This window comes from Lissotriton helveticus, chromosome 2_1, assembly GCF_964261635.1.
Source record: "Lissotriton helveticus chromosome 2_1, aLisHel1.1, whole genome shotgun sequence".
Taxonomy (NCBI): Eukaryota; Metazoa; Chordata; class Amphibia; order Caudata; family Salamandridae; genus Lissotriton; species Lissotriton helveticus.
In genome coordinates this window covers 1,242,483,108-1,242,499,844 of record NC_136059.1, presented here as the reverse complement: position 1 = coordinate 1,242,499,844, position 16,737 = coordinate 1,242,483,108, and the positions used below count along the sequence as shown (strand labels likewise).

Below are 16,737 nucleotides of genomic sequence, written 5' to 3'. Positions count from 1 at the left end.
CATACGAATTGGAATACTAACCCCTCGCCAATTCTGGCGACGGGGTTAGCATTCCACCCTTCTAGAGGGACACGACATGCCTGTAACCTATAACCCGGTTAAAAGTCAGACAGAGCCTTAGCATCCACAAAATGGATGCTGCCACCGAGACACAAGTCTGCCCTCCTGCTGCTGGGAGTCCTCCCAGAGCAGGAGATAAGGACAAAGGGTTTCCTGCCAGGGGCGGTGCCAGCACCGTCCCAGACAGGGTTTTGTGTATTGTAGGTAGGCAGGGCTTTAGAGGAAGGTGACTGCACGTGGCACCCCGGTGCTCACTGTGCATAGGCTGGCTGGAACCAGTTCCAGGGTCACTCCAGACCCTGTGCTGGGGAAAAGCCCGCCAAGGAAGTGGGTGTAACCACCCCCCTCCTGGTCCCACCCATAGGGCAGGACCTAGTCGCGTGCCAGCCCCTTTTTCCCAGATAAAGGTAGAGACTGGCCCCCTTCCAAATCAGATCATCTTTGGAATCAAGATACCACTTTCCACGAAAGGACTTCACGATTTCTTCCTCAAGATTCTCCCTTGTGGCTAAGGAGTAGTCACCCTGCATCCGCAGGCACCATCTAAGAACACTGCGGTCTGCTGCACGTCCTTCCTCCGGAATCCGACTGCCCAGCTCGACGAGACCCGGCTTCCCTGGCACCTCTGACCTCTACCCACCTCTACAGCCCAGCTGAGAACCGTGGGTGCGACGAGACCTCGAGGGACCGGCCATCGCCAAGACTGCACGACTTCTGCACAGCAAGCCCACCGAGTAATTTCCTGGTGAGTGCTTTGGGGTCCGAGAAGCCCCCACCCTGAGCAGCTCCAGCACCGAAGAGCAGCCCCCCAGCATCTCCACGATCTGCGTGGGGCCCTTCTGCTTTTTACTGCTCACCGCGTTGTTTGGCTACTAGCCCGCTGGTTTGTGGCCTTCCTGACGACGCCCGACGACATTTCTGCTGCTGGTCTGGTTGCTCCAGACTGGCCCTTGCTCCCTTCCAGAAGAGGAGCACCCCGGACCCTCCTGGTCCACTCAAGACGCCATTTTGAGTCCACCGCGTGGGCTTGAATTAGCCAAGGCTTGTTGCCCAATCCTGGGTAACTTCGACGCCAACGACTTCATCCTTCGTGGGACAGCTCGCACCTCCATCCTGGTCGCCGACAACGCCTCCTGGTCCGAGAGACTGCAGAGCCCAGCGGCGCCCACTCACCTGACTGCGGTGACTTCGCCCGGTGCCATCCTGGTGCCCACTTAATCACTGGCTAGTGATTCAAGAACTTGGTCCCCTCTGCTTTCAGGTTTCTTCTTCCTTGATCCAGGCTTGGATCCATCGAACTTTCCTTCACTGGTCGCCTGCCAGCAACTTCTTCCTTCCAGGCTCCCGGTCCGGCAACGAGATCCCCGACGTCTTTTCAGACCTATGCAGCTGCAGCCCCTGGGCTAGGTAACTTCGGCACTCCGGTGTCCCAGCATAGCCTCACTATCCAAGGGTCAGGATCCACTGTCATTTTCTTCCTACCAGGTCGGGTTCGCCCGTGAACACTAACTTTGTGAATTCTAGCTTCCTTAGACTTTGTCCCGCATCCCGCGTGAGAGTGCACACTCTGCACCCGAGTCCCCTGGGCCTCCTAGTAGTAATCTAACGATTCCCTAGTCCAGTCCTAGCGATTCCAAAGCCTATTAGAACTGTTACTTACCTGCTAGTAATTCGCATTCCACTTTTAGCGTATATGGTTTTTCGTGCCCCTCGGGCATTTGTGTAACGTGCTAACTTAAAAGTATTTTCGTAAGAGTTTTGTTGTGTGCTTAGCACCCTGTCCTCATAAAGAGTACAGGGTTGTTGTGATTCTAATAAATACATTGTTTATTTTCATAACACTTGTGTGGTGTCCTTTCACTGGGTGTTCAAGGGGTAATGTGATGGTAAAACAGCTGGCTTAACACGCCCTCTAGAGTCTTAGCCTTAGACTGCTCGTATCCATGCTACTAGGATAGCTGGTCTATAAGGTTGACTTACAACCAATCATCAATAAGGGTTGTTTGGACTGATATATAGTGATCACTAGAATAGTGAGCACTGCACATCAGGCCAACTTCTCACATTGGTGAGCAGCGGTTGGGATTTGAGCTTGCTGTTGTTTTACCACACATGCCCTAAGAATATCTTGTGAAAGATCACATAAGTACTAAAGGTACATATAACTTAGCTTAGAATACTCTGAGTTCTACTGAACCAGCTGTTGTAGCTCCTAGGGCCTAGCACACCCTAAACTACAACTCTAGCAAGGGATCAGTAGGCAAACATATAGTGTAGGTAAGTGCACCACTTACACCTCACTAGAAAAGCATGTCGACTCAGGGGGACTCTACTGAGACTCCCCTGGTCAGTGTTGACCCTCCACAGGTCACTTCAAGATATGCAGCTCTCAATTTTCAGGAGATGAGGCAACTCTGTGTCTCCAGGAAACTGAAGCAGGGGTCTAACCCCACCCTTCCCTTTCTGATAGGTCTCTTAGAGACATATGATGCCAGAAAGCTCTCTCAGTTACATGAGAGCATGCCAGCCTTAGAGGGAACCTCTGGGGATCCAGACCTCCCCAACACTGATTCAGCAGTTGAGGAGGAGGATGAGGAGGTACTCTCTGGGGATGAGGTAGACAAGGGTCTTGAGGTAGTCAGAAGGCTAACTAGGACCAACTTAGACTTACTTGGGCTAGGATCTGGGGGCCCCCCAGTACTAACCCGAAGTGGGCCTAACCTTGGAGTTAGGAGAGATAGATCTCTTTCTAGGGACTCCAATAGATCTCTGCACTCTAATGCCTCTTCTCAGGGGAGAAGGAATCCTCCACAGAGGAGATTTACTTCCCCTCAGAGAAAGGAGCATGAGGCTAGGATGAGACAAGCTGAACTGAGGATTGAAAGGGAAGAAATTGCCCTGGCCAAAGAGAAGCTTGCCCTGGCAAGAGAGCAGCAGATGAGTGGGCTAGCTCCCACTGGTGGCAGCAATCTCCCAAGAGATAGAGAGAAGGGTTTAGATACTAAACACCTGACTAAAATAGTGCCCCCCTTTAAACAAGGGGATGACATCCAGAAATGGATGGCTGCTCTGGAGAGGGCCTGCACTGTGCAGAACATTCCCCAGAGTCAGTGGGCAGCTATACTGTGGCTCTCCTTTGATGGTAAAGGTAGAGATAAGCTCCTCACTACAAGAGTGGAGGATGCTAACAATTACCAGGTCCTGAAGAATACACTGGTTGATGGGTTTGGTTTAACCACTGAGCAGTACAGGTTGCTGTTCAGAGACACCCAGAAAACTCAGTCTCAGGACTGGTCTGATTTTGTGGATTGTGCCACTAAGGCTTTGGAGGGCTGGTTGCTGGGTAGCAAGGTTACAGATTACACAGGATTGTATAATCTAATGATGAGAGAACAAATTTTAAACAATTGTCAGAACCAGTTGCTGCACCAGCACCTTGTTGATTCAGATCTGACCTCTCCCCAAGAATTGGGAAAGAAGGCAGACAAATGGGTCAGGACAAGGATCAAGCAGAACCAGAACCAGAACCAGGGTGGTCAGAAGAAAGCAGACCAGAAGGGTAATGTTAAGAATGAGCAAAATGACCAGAAGTCTTCACCAGGTCCCCAACAAACCAAAGAGGGTGGGGGTCAGGCTTCCCAGAAGAAGAAGACTCAAGAAGGCCAGTCAAAAAGGTGGTGCCAGTACTGCAAAAGTAAATCTCACTGGTTTAGTGAGTGCACCAAAAGAGGAGGAGGACAAACTCCTACCACTACAGCTCCTAAAGCAACTGCACCCCCTAGTACAGTCAGTAGTGGTAGTGTCACTCCCAAGGCATTAGTTGGGTTAACCTTGGGTACTGAGGGGTCTGACAACTTAGTTGGCACACTCACTCAGGCTGTCCTTGTCTGTACAGGGGATATGGATATGTCCCCTGAAATAAGTCCCAATACTTTGGGCAAATACAGGCAGACACCTTTGATTAATGGCAAAATGGCTCAGGCCTATAGGGACACTTGTGCCAGTGTCACCATGGTGACACCTAACTTTGTGGACCCTGGACAGATCATGCCAGGTACTGATTTCCTGGTGACCAATGCCAGCAATGTCACTACTAGTCATAGTGTGGCAATTGTAGCTTTCTCCTGGGGTGGAGTGAAGGGACAAAAGAAAGTTGTAGTCAGTTCAGACCTCCCAGTTGATTGTTTGTTGGGCAATGATTTGGAGTCATCACAATGGTCAGAAGTGGAGCAGAGGACTCACATGGAGATGTTAGGCTTGCCAGCACATGTGCTTGCTGTGACTAGGTCACAGGCCAGAAGATGCCCCACTGAACAGGTGCTGGATCCTGAAATTATGGACCAGACGCCTCCCAAGAAGAAGAGCAGTAAGGGTAAGGCTTTGCCTTCCCCCTTGCCCCAGGTTGAGGATCAAGTCTCTGAGGAGGCTGATCTAGAAGAGCTGAGGGAAACTGAGCCTAAAGAGCTTGAACTTGATCAAGTTGAGTTTCTGGGCTCAGGGGGACCCTCCAGAGCAGACCTGGGGAAGGAACAGTTGAGCTGCCCTTCCCTTGAACCCCTCAGACAGCAGGCTGCTGCTGAGGCTGCAGGGAATGCCACAGGTGCCCACAGGGTATACTGGGAAGATGGACTCCTGTACTCTGAGTCAAGAGACCCCAAGCCTGGTGCAACCAGGAGGCTGGTCATCCCCTTGTCTCTGAGAGGTTTCCTTCTCACCTTGGCCCATGAGATTCCCCTTGCAGGTCATTTAGGTCAGACAAAGACTTGGGACAGGCTTGTCTCACACTTTCACTGGCCCCATATGAATGAGAATACCAAGGAGTTTTGTCGCTCATGTGTCACTTGCCAAGCCAGTGGTAAGTCAGGTGGCACAACAAAGGCCCCCCTCATACCACTACCTGTGGTGGGGGTTCCCTTTGAAAGAGTGGGGATTGACATTGTTGGTCCAATGGAACCCCAGACAGCATCAGGACACAAGTTTATACTGGTGGTGGTGGACCATGCCACCAGGTATCCTGAGGCTATTCCCCTTAGGACCACTACAGCCCCTGTAGTGGCAAGAGCCCTAGTTGGAGTGTTCTCCAGAGTGGGTTTCCCTAAGGAGGTCGTTTCTGACAGAGGTACAAACTTCATGTCAGGATATCTGACTGCCATGTGGAAAGAGTGTGGTGTGAACTACAAGTTCACCACACCCTATCATCCACAATGCAATGGGCTTGTTGAGAGATTCAACAGGACCCTGAAAGGGATGATTCATGGACTACCTGAACCTCTTAGGAGAAGATGGGATGTCCTGATCCCCTGCCTCTTGTTTGCTTACAGAGAGGTCCCACAGAAGGGGGTTGGCTACAGCCCTTTTGAGCTTCTGTATGGGCATCCTGTAAGGGGACCCCTGTGTTTGGTGAAGGAAGGATGGGAGAGACCTCTCAAAAAGCCTGCAACCAACATAGTGGACTATGTACTTGGTCTCCGCTCCAGGATGGCTGAGTATATGGAAAAGGCATCTAAAAACCTTGAGGCCAGCCAGGAACTTCAAAAAGCTTGGCATGACCAAAAGGCTGTACTGACTGTGTACCAGCCAGGACAGAAGGTGTGGGTGCTGGAGCCAGTGGCCCCAGCAGCTCTGAAAGACAAATGGTCTGGGCCCCACACCATCATTGAGCAAAAGGGAGAGGTTACCTACTTGGTGGACCTTGGAACTCCCAGGAGCCCTCTCAGAGTGCTCCATGTTAACAGGCTCAAGGCATATGTTGACAGGAAGGACATGAGCTTGCTCATGGCCACAGATGAGGGACAGGAGGAAGAGAGTGACCCTCTCCCAGACCTGCTCACTCAGAATCCTGATGATGGGTCAGTTGATGGTGTTGTCTTTTGTGGCAGCCTCACTGAACATCAGCAACAGGATTGCAGGCAAGTTCTGCAATCCTTTCGACATATGTTCTCTCTGACACCCAGCCAAACTGATTGGTGTACCCATGATGTTGACACTGGAGACAGTCTGCCTGTCAAGAGTAAAATCTACAGGCAGCCTGATCATGTTAGAGACTGCATCAAAACTGAAGTGCAGAAAATGTTGGAACTGGGAGTCATTGAGCCCTCAGATAGCCCTTGGGCTAGCCCAGTAGTTCTAGTGCCAAAGCCTCACACCCAGGGTGGTAAGAGAGAGATGAGGTTTTGCGTAGACTACAGAGGCCTCAATGCAGTCACTAAGACTGATGCCCACCCAATACCAAGAGCAGATGAGCTTATAGATAGATTGGCTTCTGCCAACTTCTTAAGCACATTTGATTTGACAGCTGGGTATTGGCAAATCAGGTTAGCTGAGGAAGCCAAACCTAAGACAGCATTTTCTACCCCTGGAGGGCATTATCAATTTGTGGTAATGCCCTTTGGACTGAAAAATGCACCTGCCACCTTCCAAAGGTTGGTGAATCAAGTCCTCACTGGGCTGGATGACTTCTGTGCAGCTTATCTTGACGATATTGCTGTCTTTAGCTCCACCTGGGAGGATCACCTGGTCCACCTGAGGAAAGTGTTAGAGGCCCTGCAAAAGGCAGGCCTCACTATCAAGGCCACCAAGTGCCAGATAGGGCAGTCACAGGTTGTATACCTGGGCCACCTTGTAGGTGGAGGCCAGGTTCAGCCACTGGAGAGTAAGATACAGGCCATCAAGGACTGGACTCCTCCAATCACCCAGACTCAGGTTCGAGCTTTCTTGGGCCTGACTGGGTACTATAGGAAGTTTGTCAGAAATTATGGGTCCATAGTGACCCCCCTTAATGACCTGACAAGCAAAAAGATGCCAAAGAAAGTTCAGTGGACAGCAAGCTGTCAGAAAGCATTCAATGACCTAAAGCAGGCCATGTGCACAGCACCTATCCTCAAGAGTCCAGATTACTCCAAGCCATTCATTGTCCAAACAGATGCTTCTGAGTTGGGTGTGGGAGCTGTTCTGTCTCAACTGAATTTTGATGGTAATGATCAGCCTATTGCTTTCATTAGTAGAAGGTTGACACCCAGAGAGAAAAATTGGTCAGCCATTGAGAGGGAGGCCTTTGCTGTGGTCTGGGCCCTGAAGAAGCTGAGGGCCTACTTGTTTGGCACTCACTTCACCATTCAGACAGACCATAAGCCCCTCTTGTGGCTAAATCAGATGAAGGGTGAAAACCCCAAACTGCTTAGGTGGTCCATTTCCCTACAGGGGATGGATTTTACAGTGGAGCATAGACCTGGGACTGATCACAGCAATGCTGATGGGCTCTCCAGGTATTTCCACTTAGAGCAAGAAGACTCACCTGGTCAAGGTTAGTTTATTGTCCCAAAGTTTGGGGGGGGGTCATGTAGGAGAGTAGGGTCTGCAATCCTATGATCACCCAGATTTTTGCTTTTTGCTGCACTGGTTTACGACTTTCCCTGGCTGTGGGCCTGCTAATCAGACCCACAGCCTAGCTGTTCTCTCTATCCAAATTGTACTCAGGTACTGAATTGGCACTGGGCCCTCTCCAAGTCCCTGTACCCAGGGCTGAGGTGTACCCAGAAGTCTCCCAGGGGCTGAAGCATGTATTATGCCACCCCTGGATTGACTAACTAAAACTGACACAACTGGCTGCACGACAGCTGGGGCAAGGTGGTGTACTCACCCTTTGCTTTAGATATAGTATACCTATATCTAACCCTAAAATGGACACACAGATCTCCTATCAGTCACTCCTATGGCAGGCCTTAACAATCCTGAAGGCAGAGTGCTTGGAATCGTGTGAGATGGTGCTCTGGCATGAGCTGAGCCTGTCTGCGGCTTTCGGGATCTATCCCTTAGCCGTTTCCATGATATCGCATACCATATACTCTTAAGTGCATTATAATCCTCGCGGTTATGTGCCAACTCTGGTATCGCTTTATCAAAACATGTCGAGTAAGGTGTCATACGAATTGGAATACTAACCCCTCGCCAATTCTGGTGACGGGGTTAGCATTCCACCCTTCTAGAGGGACACGACATGCCTGTAACCTATAACCCGGTTAAAAGTCAGACAGAGCCTTAGCATCCACAAAATGGATGCTGCCACCGAGACACAAGTCTGCCCTCCTGCTGCTGGGAGTCCTCCCAGAGCAGGAGATAAGGACAAAGGGTTTCCTGCCAGGGGCGGTGCCAGCACCGTCCCAGACAGGGTTTTGTGTATTGTAGGTAGGCAGGGCTTTAGAGGAAGGTGACTGCACGTGGCACCCCGGTGCTCACTGTGCATAGGCTGGCTGGAACCAGTTCCAGGGTCACTCCAGACCCTGTGCTGGGGAAAAGCCCGCCAAGGAAGTGGGTGTAACCACCCCCCTCCTGGTCCCACCCATAGGGCAGGACCTAGTCGCGTGCCAGCCCCTTTTTCCCAGATAAAGGTAGAGACTGGCCCCCTTCCAAATCAGATCATCTTTGGAATCAAGATACCACTTTCCACGAAAGGACTTCACGATTTCTTCCTCAAGATTCTCCCTTGTGGCTAAGGAGTAGTCACCCTGCATCCGCAGGCACCATCTAAGAACACTGCGGTCTGCTGCACGTCCTTCCTCCGGAATCCGACTGCCCAGCTCGACGAGACCCGGCTTCCCTGGCACCTCTGACCTCTACCCACCTCTACAGCCCAGCTGAGAACCGTGGGTGCGACGAGACCTCGAGGGACCGGCCATCGCCAAGACTGCACGACTTCTGCACAGCAAGCCCACCGAGTAATTTCCTGGTGAGTGCTTTGGGGTCCGAGAAGCCCCCACCCTGAGCAGCTCCAGCACCGAAGAGCAGCCCCCCAGCATCTCCACGATCTGCGTGGGGCCCTTCTGCTTTTTACTGCTCACCGCGTTGTTTGGCTACTAGCCCGCTGGTTTGTGGCCTTCCTGACGACGCCCGACGACATTTCTGCTGCTGGTCTGGTTGCTCCAGACTGGCCCTTGCTCCCTTCCAGAAGAGGAGCACCCCGGACCCTCCTGGTCCACTCAAGACGCCATTTTGAGTCCACCGCGTGGGCTTGAATTAGCCAAGGCTTGTTGCCCAATCCTGGGTAACTTCGACGCCAACGACTTCATCCTTCGTGGGACAGCTCGCACCTCCATCCTGGTCGCCGACAACGCCTCCTGGTCCGAGAGACTGCAGAGCCCAGCGGCGCCCACTCACCTGACTGCGGTGACTTCGCCCGGTGCCATCCTGGTGCCCACTTAATCACTGGCTAGTGATTCAAGAACTTGGTCCCCTCTGCTTTCAGGTTTCTTCTTCCTTGATCCAGGCTTGGATCCATCGAACTTTCCTTCACTGGTCGCCTGCCAGCAACTTCTTCCTTCCAGGCTCCCGGTCCGGCAACGAGATCCCCGACGTCTTTTCAGACCTATGCAGCTGCAGCCCCTGGGCTAGGTAACTTCGGCACTCCGGTGTCCCAGCATAGCCTCACTATCCAAGGGTCAGGATCCACTGTCATTTTCTTCCTACCAGGTCGGGTTCGCCCGTGAACACTAACTTTGTGAATTCTAGCTTCCTTAGACTTTGTCCCGCATCCCGCGTGAGAGTGCACACTCTGCACCCGAGTCCCCTGGGCCTCCTAGTAGTAATCTAACGATTCCCTAGTCCAGTCCTAGCGATTCCAAAGCCTATTAGAACTGTTACTTACCTGCTAGTAATTCGCATTCCACTTTTAGCGTATATGGTTTTTCGTGCCCCTCGGGCATTTGTGTAACGTGCTAACTTAAAAGTATTTTCGTAAGAGTTTTGTTGTGTGCTTAGCACCCTGTCCTCATAAAGAGTACAGGGTTGTTGTGATTCTAATAAATACATTGTTTATTTTCATAACACTTGTGTGGTGTCCTTTCACTGGGTGTTCAAGGGGTAATGTGATGGTAAAACAGCTGGCTTAACACGCCCTCTAGAGTCTTAGCCTTAGACTGCTCGTATCCATGCTACTAGGATAGCTGGTCTATAAGGTTGACTTACAACCAATCATCAATAAGGGTTGTTTGGACTGATATATAGTGATCACTAGAATAGTGAGCACTGCACATCAGGCCAACTTCTCACAGTGTTATATTAGGCCATAATACAATTTTGTGTTTTTTTAATTGATAGATTTGGGGTAATAATATACACATTTGATCGAACATATGTATTGTATTTTATTTTTTGATATAGCCATACAGATTATTACGAGATGTCTTGATGAAGGTGGTGCGATATTTGTGTGCACACCGAAACACGGCGATGCCTTTGTGATATTAAATTCGAGGAACTATTGCGTAAAAAAAATACATACGAATTGACGGCGATATAGATTTAATTGAATTAATGTTTTACTGATGATTTTTTTTTGTTGTTGTTTTTTTTTAAAAACCTTTATTGTACAGAAGGCGCTCACAGATACGGGCCTACAACCCACCGGGCCGGCCACCACAATGATGAGACATACGAGGCAATACAGGAGAGACAACAGGAGTTCTAAATAGCTCATATGAAAGGCAAAGGTAACAAGTCTTCGAGCAGCCATCACGGACAGGATAAGAGTAGGTTAATTTTATAATAGAAAAAAGGGTGTCGCAGGATAATGACAATCTGTAAAGTCCAGAGGGCCGTGGTGAGCCGTGTGCAAGCAGAAGTCTCGAATACAGGAAAAGACCAAAAGAACAGTCACATTTTGGCAAAGGCAGAACGTGAGTCACACATCAATAACAATCACAATCGCTGCTCAACGCCCTCCCACCACTACCAGAGCACATAATAAGACAACAGCGAAAAGTAAGCTTTCAAAACTAAAAGCCCTCCGTTACAACAACCCAGGGGAGGAAAAGAAAAATGGGGGGGGGAAGGGGAAATAAGGGAGGAAGAGGACATCGGAAAAAAAAGGAGGGGGAAAGTGAGGGCGCAGCGTCAGTGCACGCCCCCCACGGCTAACAAAGCACCCAATACTAATTCGGCACAAGGAACTAGTGGCAACAGGAGAAATGAATGCGTAGTAAACCGTGACAGCAGACATACCAAAAGGGCCATGCCAGCACAAACACCCCGGGGGGCGACGTGCCGACACCGCGCCACGAAATTAGGGGATACATAAGAGCCATAGAACCAAAAAGAGGAACAAGGGAAGATACAATAAAACAGACCCCCCCTCCACCCCGCACAGCCCACCCTGCACCCCTGCAGAAGGCTATGGCCTACCCCCAGCAGCGTGCCTGTCGCCCTAATTAGAACCCGAAATATAGAAGAAATATAGGAAAGAAAGAATCACTTAGATAAAAAGGGGGGAAGGGAAAACAGGGAAAAACAGCGGGAGAGGAGCCACATAATCAAAACCCCTTCAGCTCTCACCCCCCCCGCCCGAAAATACTCAGAGCCCACGGGAAGATAGTAAACACACGGATAAGCTCCAGGAACGTAAAGAAGTATCAAACATAATCATACAATTATAAACGGATCATCCAACCATACCACAAAATAACAGTCCACAGAGGCAAGATCAGCTCAACCCTGTCCTCGTTTTTCGCAAACTGTAGTCGTCCAACGCACCAGGAACCAGATCACATGGAACCGGAGGTGAATAACAGGGAGTCGAATCAAAAATACACTCAAGTCATAGCGATCGCGACCCGGATGATCCGGAAAGTACAGTAACCACCTCAGGCAAAGCAGGCACAGTTCCGATGAGAATACGGAGAAAGCCGGTCCAGCGGCGCAGTCACAGGATCTTCGTTCGGCCATGTGAGGCAAAAGAGGAAAAGGAGACCCATCGAGGTCGGTCCAGACGGGATCCGGCTGGCGGACCTCCTGAGCAGAAGGAGGCACAGGATAAAGAAGGGCAGCAGACTTCCGTATATCCACACCAACAGCAGCCTCCAGGTCCACGGCCCCCAGGAAAGTTCCAGCAGCACACAACAGAGATGAAGCCGCACAAACAGGGGGGGGGTCCGGCAGGCCCAGCCAAGGGACCTCTCTCCAGGATAGCGATAGGTGCGGTCATGGGCGCCCCCCAGGAGCGCAGGGCGGCGAGGATGTCGCCAAGCGTAGGCTCACCTTTACGGTATTCAGCAAACGTGCCGTGCGGCGGACCCGCATCGCCAGTCCCAGCAAGGCCGAGAGTCATGGGGCCGGCCGCCATCTTAGAAGCCCGGCGGGGCCGCTGCGAACACTGACCCCCGCCCGGATACCAGTGGGGCAAAACAGGATACCGGCAACCACCAGCGGAGGTACCACCGGGGCAGGAAGGGGGGCCACCAGAAGAAGGCGATGCGCCGGCTCCCCACACGCCGCCGGCACCGTTCTCCGAGTCCGGGCGGAGGAACTCAAAATGGCCGGGCCGGAGAACAAAGGGGAGACGAGCCAGATGTACGGTTAACCCCGTCCATGGAAGGCAGCGCCCCAACACCAGGCCGCAGGACCGCCGGACCAGGCCCGGGAGGCCGCAATCGGTCTATTAGCACATCGGCCCCTCCGACCGACTCCACACCACCACCAAGGGCCGGCCACCGCGCCCCGTCCAGCCCGGGCGCCGCCAAGGAGTGCCAGGCCCGGTCGCTCCGGAGGCCCCGAAGCAGACAGGGGCGTAACTCAGGATCCGTGACACCCAGGAACCACCGGAGCAAACGGTAAGTGCCTGTGAGTTATCGTCGTTCCACTGCACATCGTAGAATACTTCCCGGGGCAGGATAAAGTACAGGATAGTTGTTGCAGACAGGAGAGTGAACGGAGCCGAGCTAAAACGCGGCCATCTCGGACGCGAGCTTGGCCTTACTGATGATTTTTAACTTGTCACTTGCTTTTTGTCTCTTTTTATTCTAATCTACCCACTAACATTGTTTTTATGAGTTAGGATACCTTTGGTTGCCTTTTTAAGCACATGTATTGATGATTGTATTATGGATATTGAATAAATTCATGTATTTTTTAAGTTACGGTGTGGCTTATAATTGCATATTGTGTTTTGTAGGTATCCATTTATTCACAGTGTGTGGCTGATTGCGATGTATGGATTGACAGTTGGGTCCAAGGGAATACAGTTTTTTCATTTATCCTTGAGTAATGCGCCAGGCCTAACAAGCATTGGAAATGCAATAGGTGTCGCATTAGGAAAGTTTGAGCTATTGGTCTTATAAATGATTTTTTTTTTATTTATGTGTTGTTTTTTAAAATAGCTAAGTTAATAGCTTTGTCATTTACAATGCCAATAGTTATAACTTTCGCAAATGTGACACCTATAGCATTTTGTAATGCAACATGTTTTGTATTTACGTGACTTAGACGTATTGATAATACAATTAACAATGGCTTTTTATTTTTTTAAATAATTAATATTTAAATAATTTATTTAATTTGTAATGTCAATAGCTTAAACTTTTGTAAATAACTTTCGTGAAGATTATGTTCAGTGTTTTTATTGTGATGAAAATCCAAGAACAGAAGTGAAATATTAACATATTTTTGTGATTTGTAATAAAGCTTGAAAACAAGGACGGAGGGGAGAGAGAGGGGAGGGAGGGAGAGAGAGGAGAGCAAGCAGAGGGGGAGATGGGGAGGGGGAGAAAAAGGAGAGCAGGGGGAAGGTAAAGAGAGGGAGAGAGGAGAGAGAGGGGGAGAGAGGAGAGAGAGAGAGAAGGAGAGGGTGAGAGGAGAGAGGAAAGTGAGGGAAAGGGAGAGAGGTAGACAGAGAGAGGGAGAGTGAGAGAGTGAGGGGAGATTGAGAGGCATTAGAAACGAGGGGCGACAGAAAATATTTATACCGGCGAACCTAAATGTAGCACAGCACTATAACATTTTTATTATACACAGAGGGGTACTTATTTTGTACCAATCACTGACCGATGTTAATGTAAGGGTTGTAGATGGTGGGTTGCGCATGCCTTATTTTCATTTCCATTATAATGACAAAAATCCTTTCTTTGACCCTGTGCTCAATCAACGTGGACTGTATTATAGTGAATACGAGGGGCTTAGATAAAGAAATAGGAGAGGCGAGGAGGAAGGGAAACTGGGGTAAGGAACAGCCGACGGAGGAGAACAAGACGGAGGGCATTGCTGTGGGGAGGGGGGGAAGAGAAATGCGACACGGCGGGCAGGGGAGGGGGCGGAGCGGGGAGAGCGGCGATGAGGGTGTGAAGGTCTCACATGAGGGGGCGTGGTATCTTAAGTCGTGTTGCTTTGGGAGGCAAGATTTAAAAAAAGCGCCATACTGAAAGAAAGGCGTGCGCCGCCTTGTTGAAAGTGAAAGGTGCTGAAAATAAACATATGCAGCGGCACTACTGCTGAAGCGCAAGTGCGGAGCTGGTTAAAAAACCATGAGTAATTGAAATTTAAGGGAGCCTACTGTGAGGAAAAAAGCCTCGCCCGCCATTGTTTGTATGCGCTGTGCTTTGCTCAAACATGAAGCACGACGCCCAGGCGATGAGGAGTGCACGACCCTAGAGCCTAACCCTGCTTGGTGTACATTTAAGAACTCCGTTTGGTCTCTCATGAAGGGGCGTGGGATCTTAAGTTGCGTCGCTGCGGGAGGCAAGATAAAAAAACAAGTTAAACAAGTTTTAAGAGGAGACGCGGCCGTGAAACTGAAAGTACGACCGACCGGCTGTGAATAATTAGGGGGTGAGAAATGCGCTGGGAGGGCTGCCTTTGATGTGGTAATGCGAGGCAGGCAGGCAGGCTGCTGGTGGCATTGTGCACGCGCTTTTTAGGGCTTGCGCTTGCGCAATGACCTAAAAAGCACATGCACTGCAAGAAATCGCCAGTGGAATCGCCAGTTCGGTAAACTCTCGATAAGCCCCTATATATCTCGCTCCCGCTTAATGCGCATGCGCATTGAGATAGGTCGCTCGACCTAAAAACAGTCTATGTATCTAAATGTTTTTGTGCTGATGATTTCACAAATGGAGTAGACTTCATGATTTTCTACAGACAATTTTTACTACTGCTCTAATAAGCTGGAAAGGAAAACAATGACCTTCTTCTTCAGTTACACTTTGAAAGCAAGTTATCAAATGTAACCTCAACTAATAAGGAACAAAGACAGGAGGGGAGTTCCCTTCATAAAATCGGAAACCACCATGAGCAGAAAAAAAGGTTTGTTTCCACCCCTGTTGTAATGGAAGACCGTGGAATGTCCCATACAGAAGGAAGACTGAAAGTACACATATGTTTGTGGAAGAAGTGTAACACTACCAGAAAGTTTGTTTTCCTCAAAAGGAAGTTATAATTCCAGGAAGCCATTATTTCAAAAAGAGTTGAAAGAAGTCACTTGACAGCATAAAGCTGCGCTTATGGTTAGAGAGATTCTCTCTTTTGTGAGATCTTGTAAATAAACCCATGCATGCAATAACAAATTACTTCACTTTATTGAGATGGGCTCTTCTGGCTTGCCACTGTAGTTCCTTCTGATGGGGAGAGAAGTGTTGTACATATTGACATGAGTGGATGTCTTGGGAAATCAGCTTTCCCAAAACATCACCCGGAAAGGTCACCCGGAAAGGATGAACAAGGATTGATTTTGGCCTGATACAGTGCTAGACTATCAAATTGTACATGTTAGCATACTGCTCCACTGCAGCAATTCTAGGAAGCCTTGAAGCACAAACAATATAGGACCCGGCTGTAGAATATTGATGCTACCATAGGATCCTAATACCATTCCCTCATAGGTTGATCGTTATTGATATTACGGTAGAAAGGGGGTGGGCTGAGCTCATCCTCAAGAAGGGACACTGGCCAACAAGTCATCCAATTATGGGCGTTTATGGGTCCCAGAAGATGAAGGCTGCCACTTGGAATAAGCCATTGATGAAGGCATTTGGAACCAGGTTTGAGACAGGGACTAAAAGGTAGACATGAGCTTCGCCACATATTTGAGACACTGGCATGGGCATGTGAGACAGGAATGTGGAAGTATTTGTTCTGAATTTATATCTTTATCTATACTTGCTACAATGCATAGAAGATAGTAGATTGAGATTTACAATAGCAGTGATTCTTTTCATAAGTGACTTATTAGACTGTGCCACAAAAGATTTTATCAAAAATGTTTGTAAAGCATTATAGTTTAAAAGACCTAGGACAACTGAAAAGAGCCTTGTGGAATATGGGGGTGAAAATGAATGGCAACACACATTACAATATACAGAAAGAAATTTGGGGAAATTAAGAATGCATATGTACACAAAAAATATTCTATATTGTTTTTTTTAAGTTGACTTAGCAATGGCTGATGCCCAAAACACCAGAATTGTGACTAAGATAAAGACATTTTTCCCCATTATCTTTTGTGGAGTTATATCTGCTCTTTGCGACACTGGTCAAGAACCTGTCTCCACCAGGCTGAAAAACTCAGACTCACTTGAATTGGAATGGTGGTCTACACAAGAAAAGCAATTTGACATTCTCACTTACTCTCCCTTGAGTTGCCCATTGGTGTAAGCTGCTTTCCACATGTGACCCTGCAGCTGTTTTAACGCTGTGGTCTTTCTGTCATGAGACATCTGCCAGTGGACATTGTTCACAACGGCTTGTATTGTTTGGTTCTCATCGCCTGCTCCCTCTGCAGAGCTGTGGGGAATAGGCACAGCCCCATCACACGTAGCATCCTCTTCTGCCTTTTATTAAAAACAGATAAATATTACAACTAAATATTAAAACTTACCAAAGAAAGGACATTTTTCAACAAAAAAGCATATTTTTTGGCCA

The 16,737-nt window shown here is 49.2% G+C and overlaps 1 protein-coding gene across 1 annotated transcript in view; it reads right to left on the bottom strand.

Annotated features, from left to right (window-relative positions):
• Positions 1-16,737, bottom strand: part of ENOPH1 (enolase-phosphatase 1) — a 152,391-nt gene that overhangs the window by 56,699 nt on the left and 78,955 nt on the right. Inside the window, exon 3 of the mRNA XM_078676147.1 lies at positions 16,444-16,646. Coding sequence (XP_078532273.1) covers positions 16,444-16,646 — 203 coding nt within the window. The remainder of the gene's footprint in view (positions 1-16,443; positions 16,647-16,737) is intronic.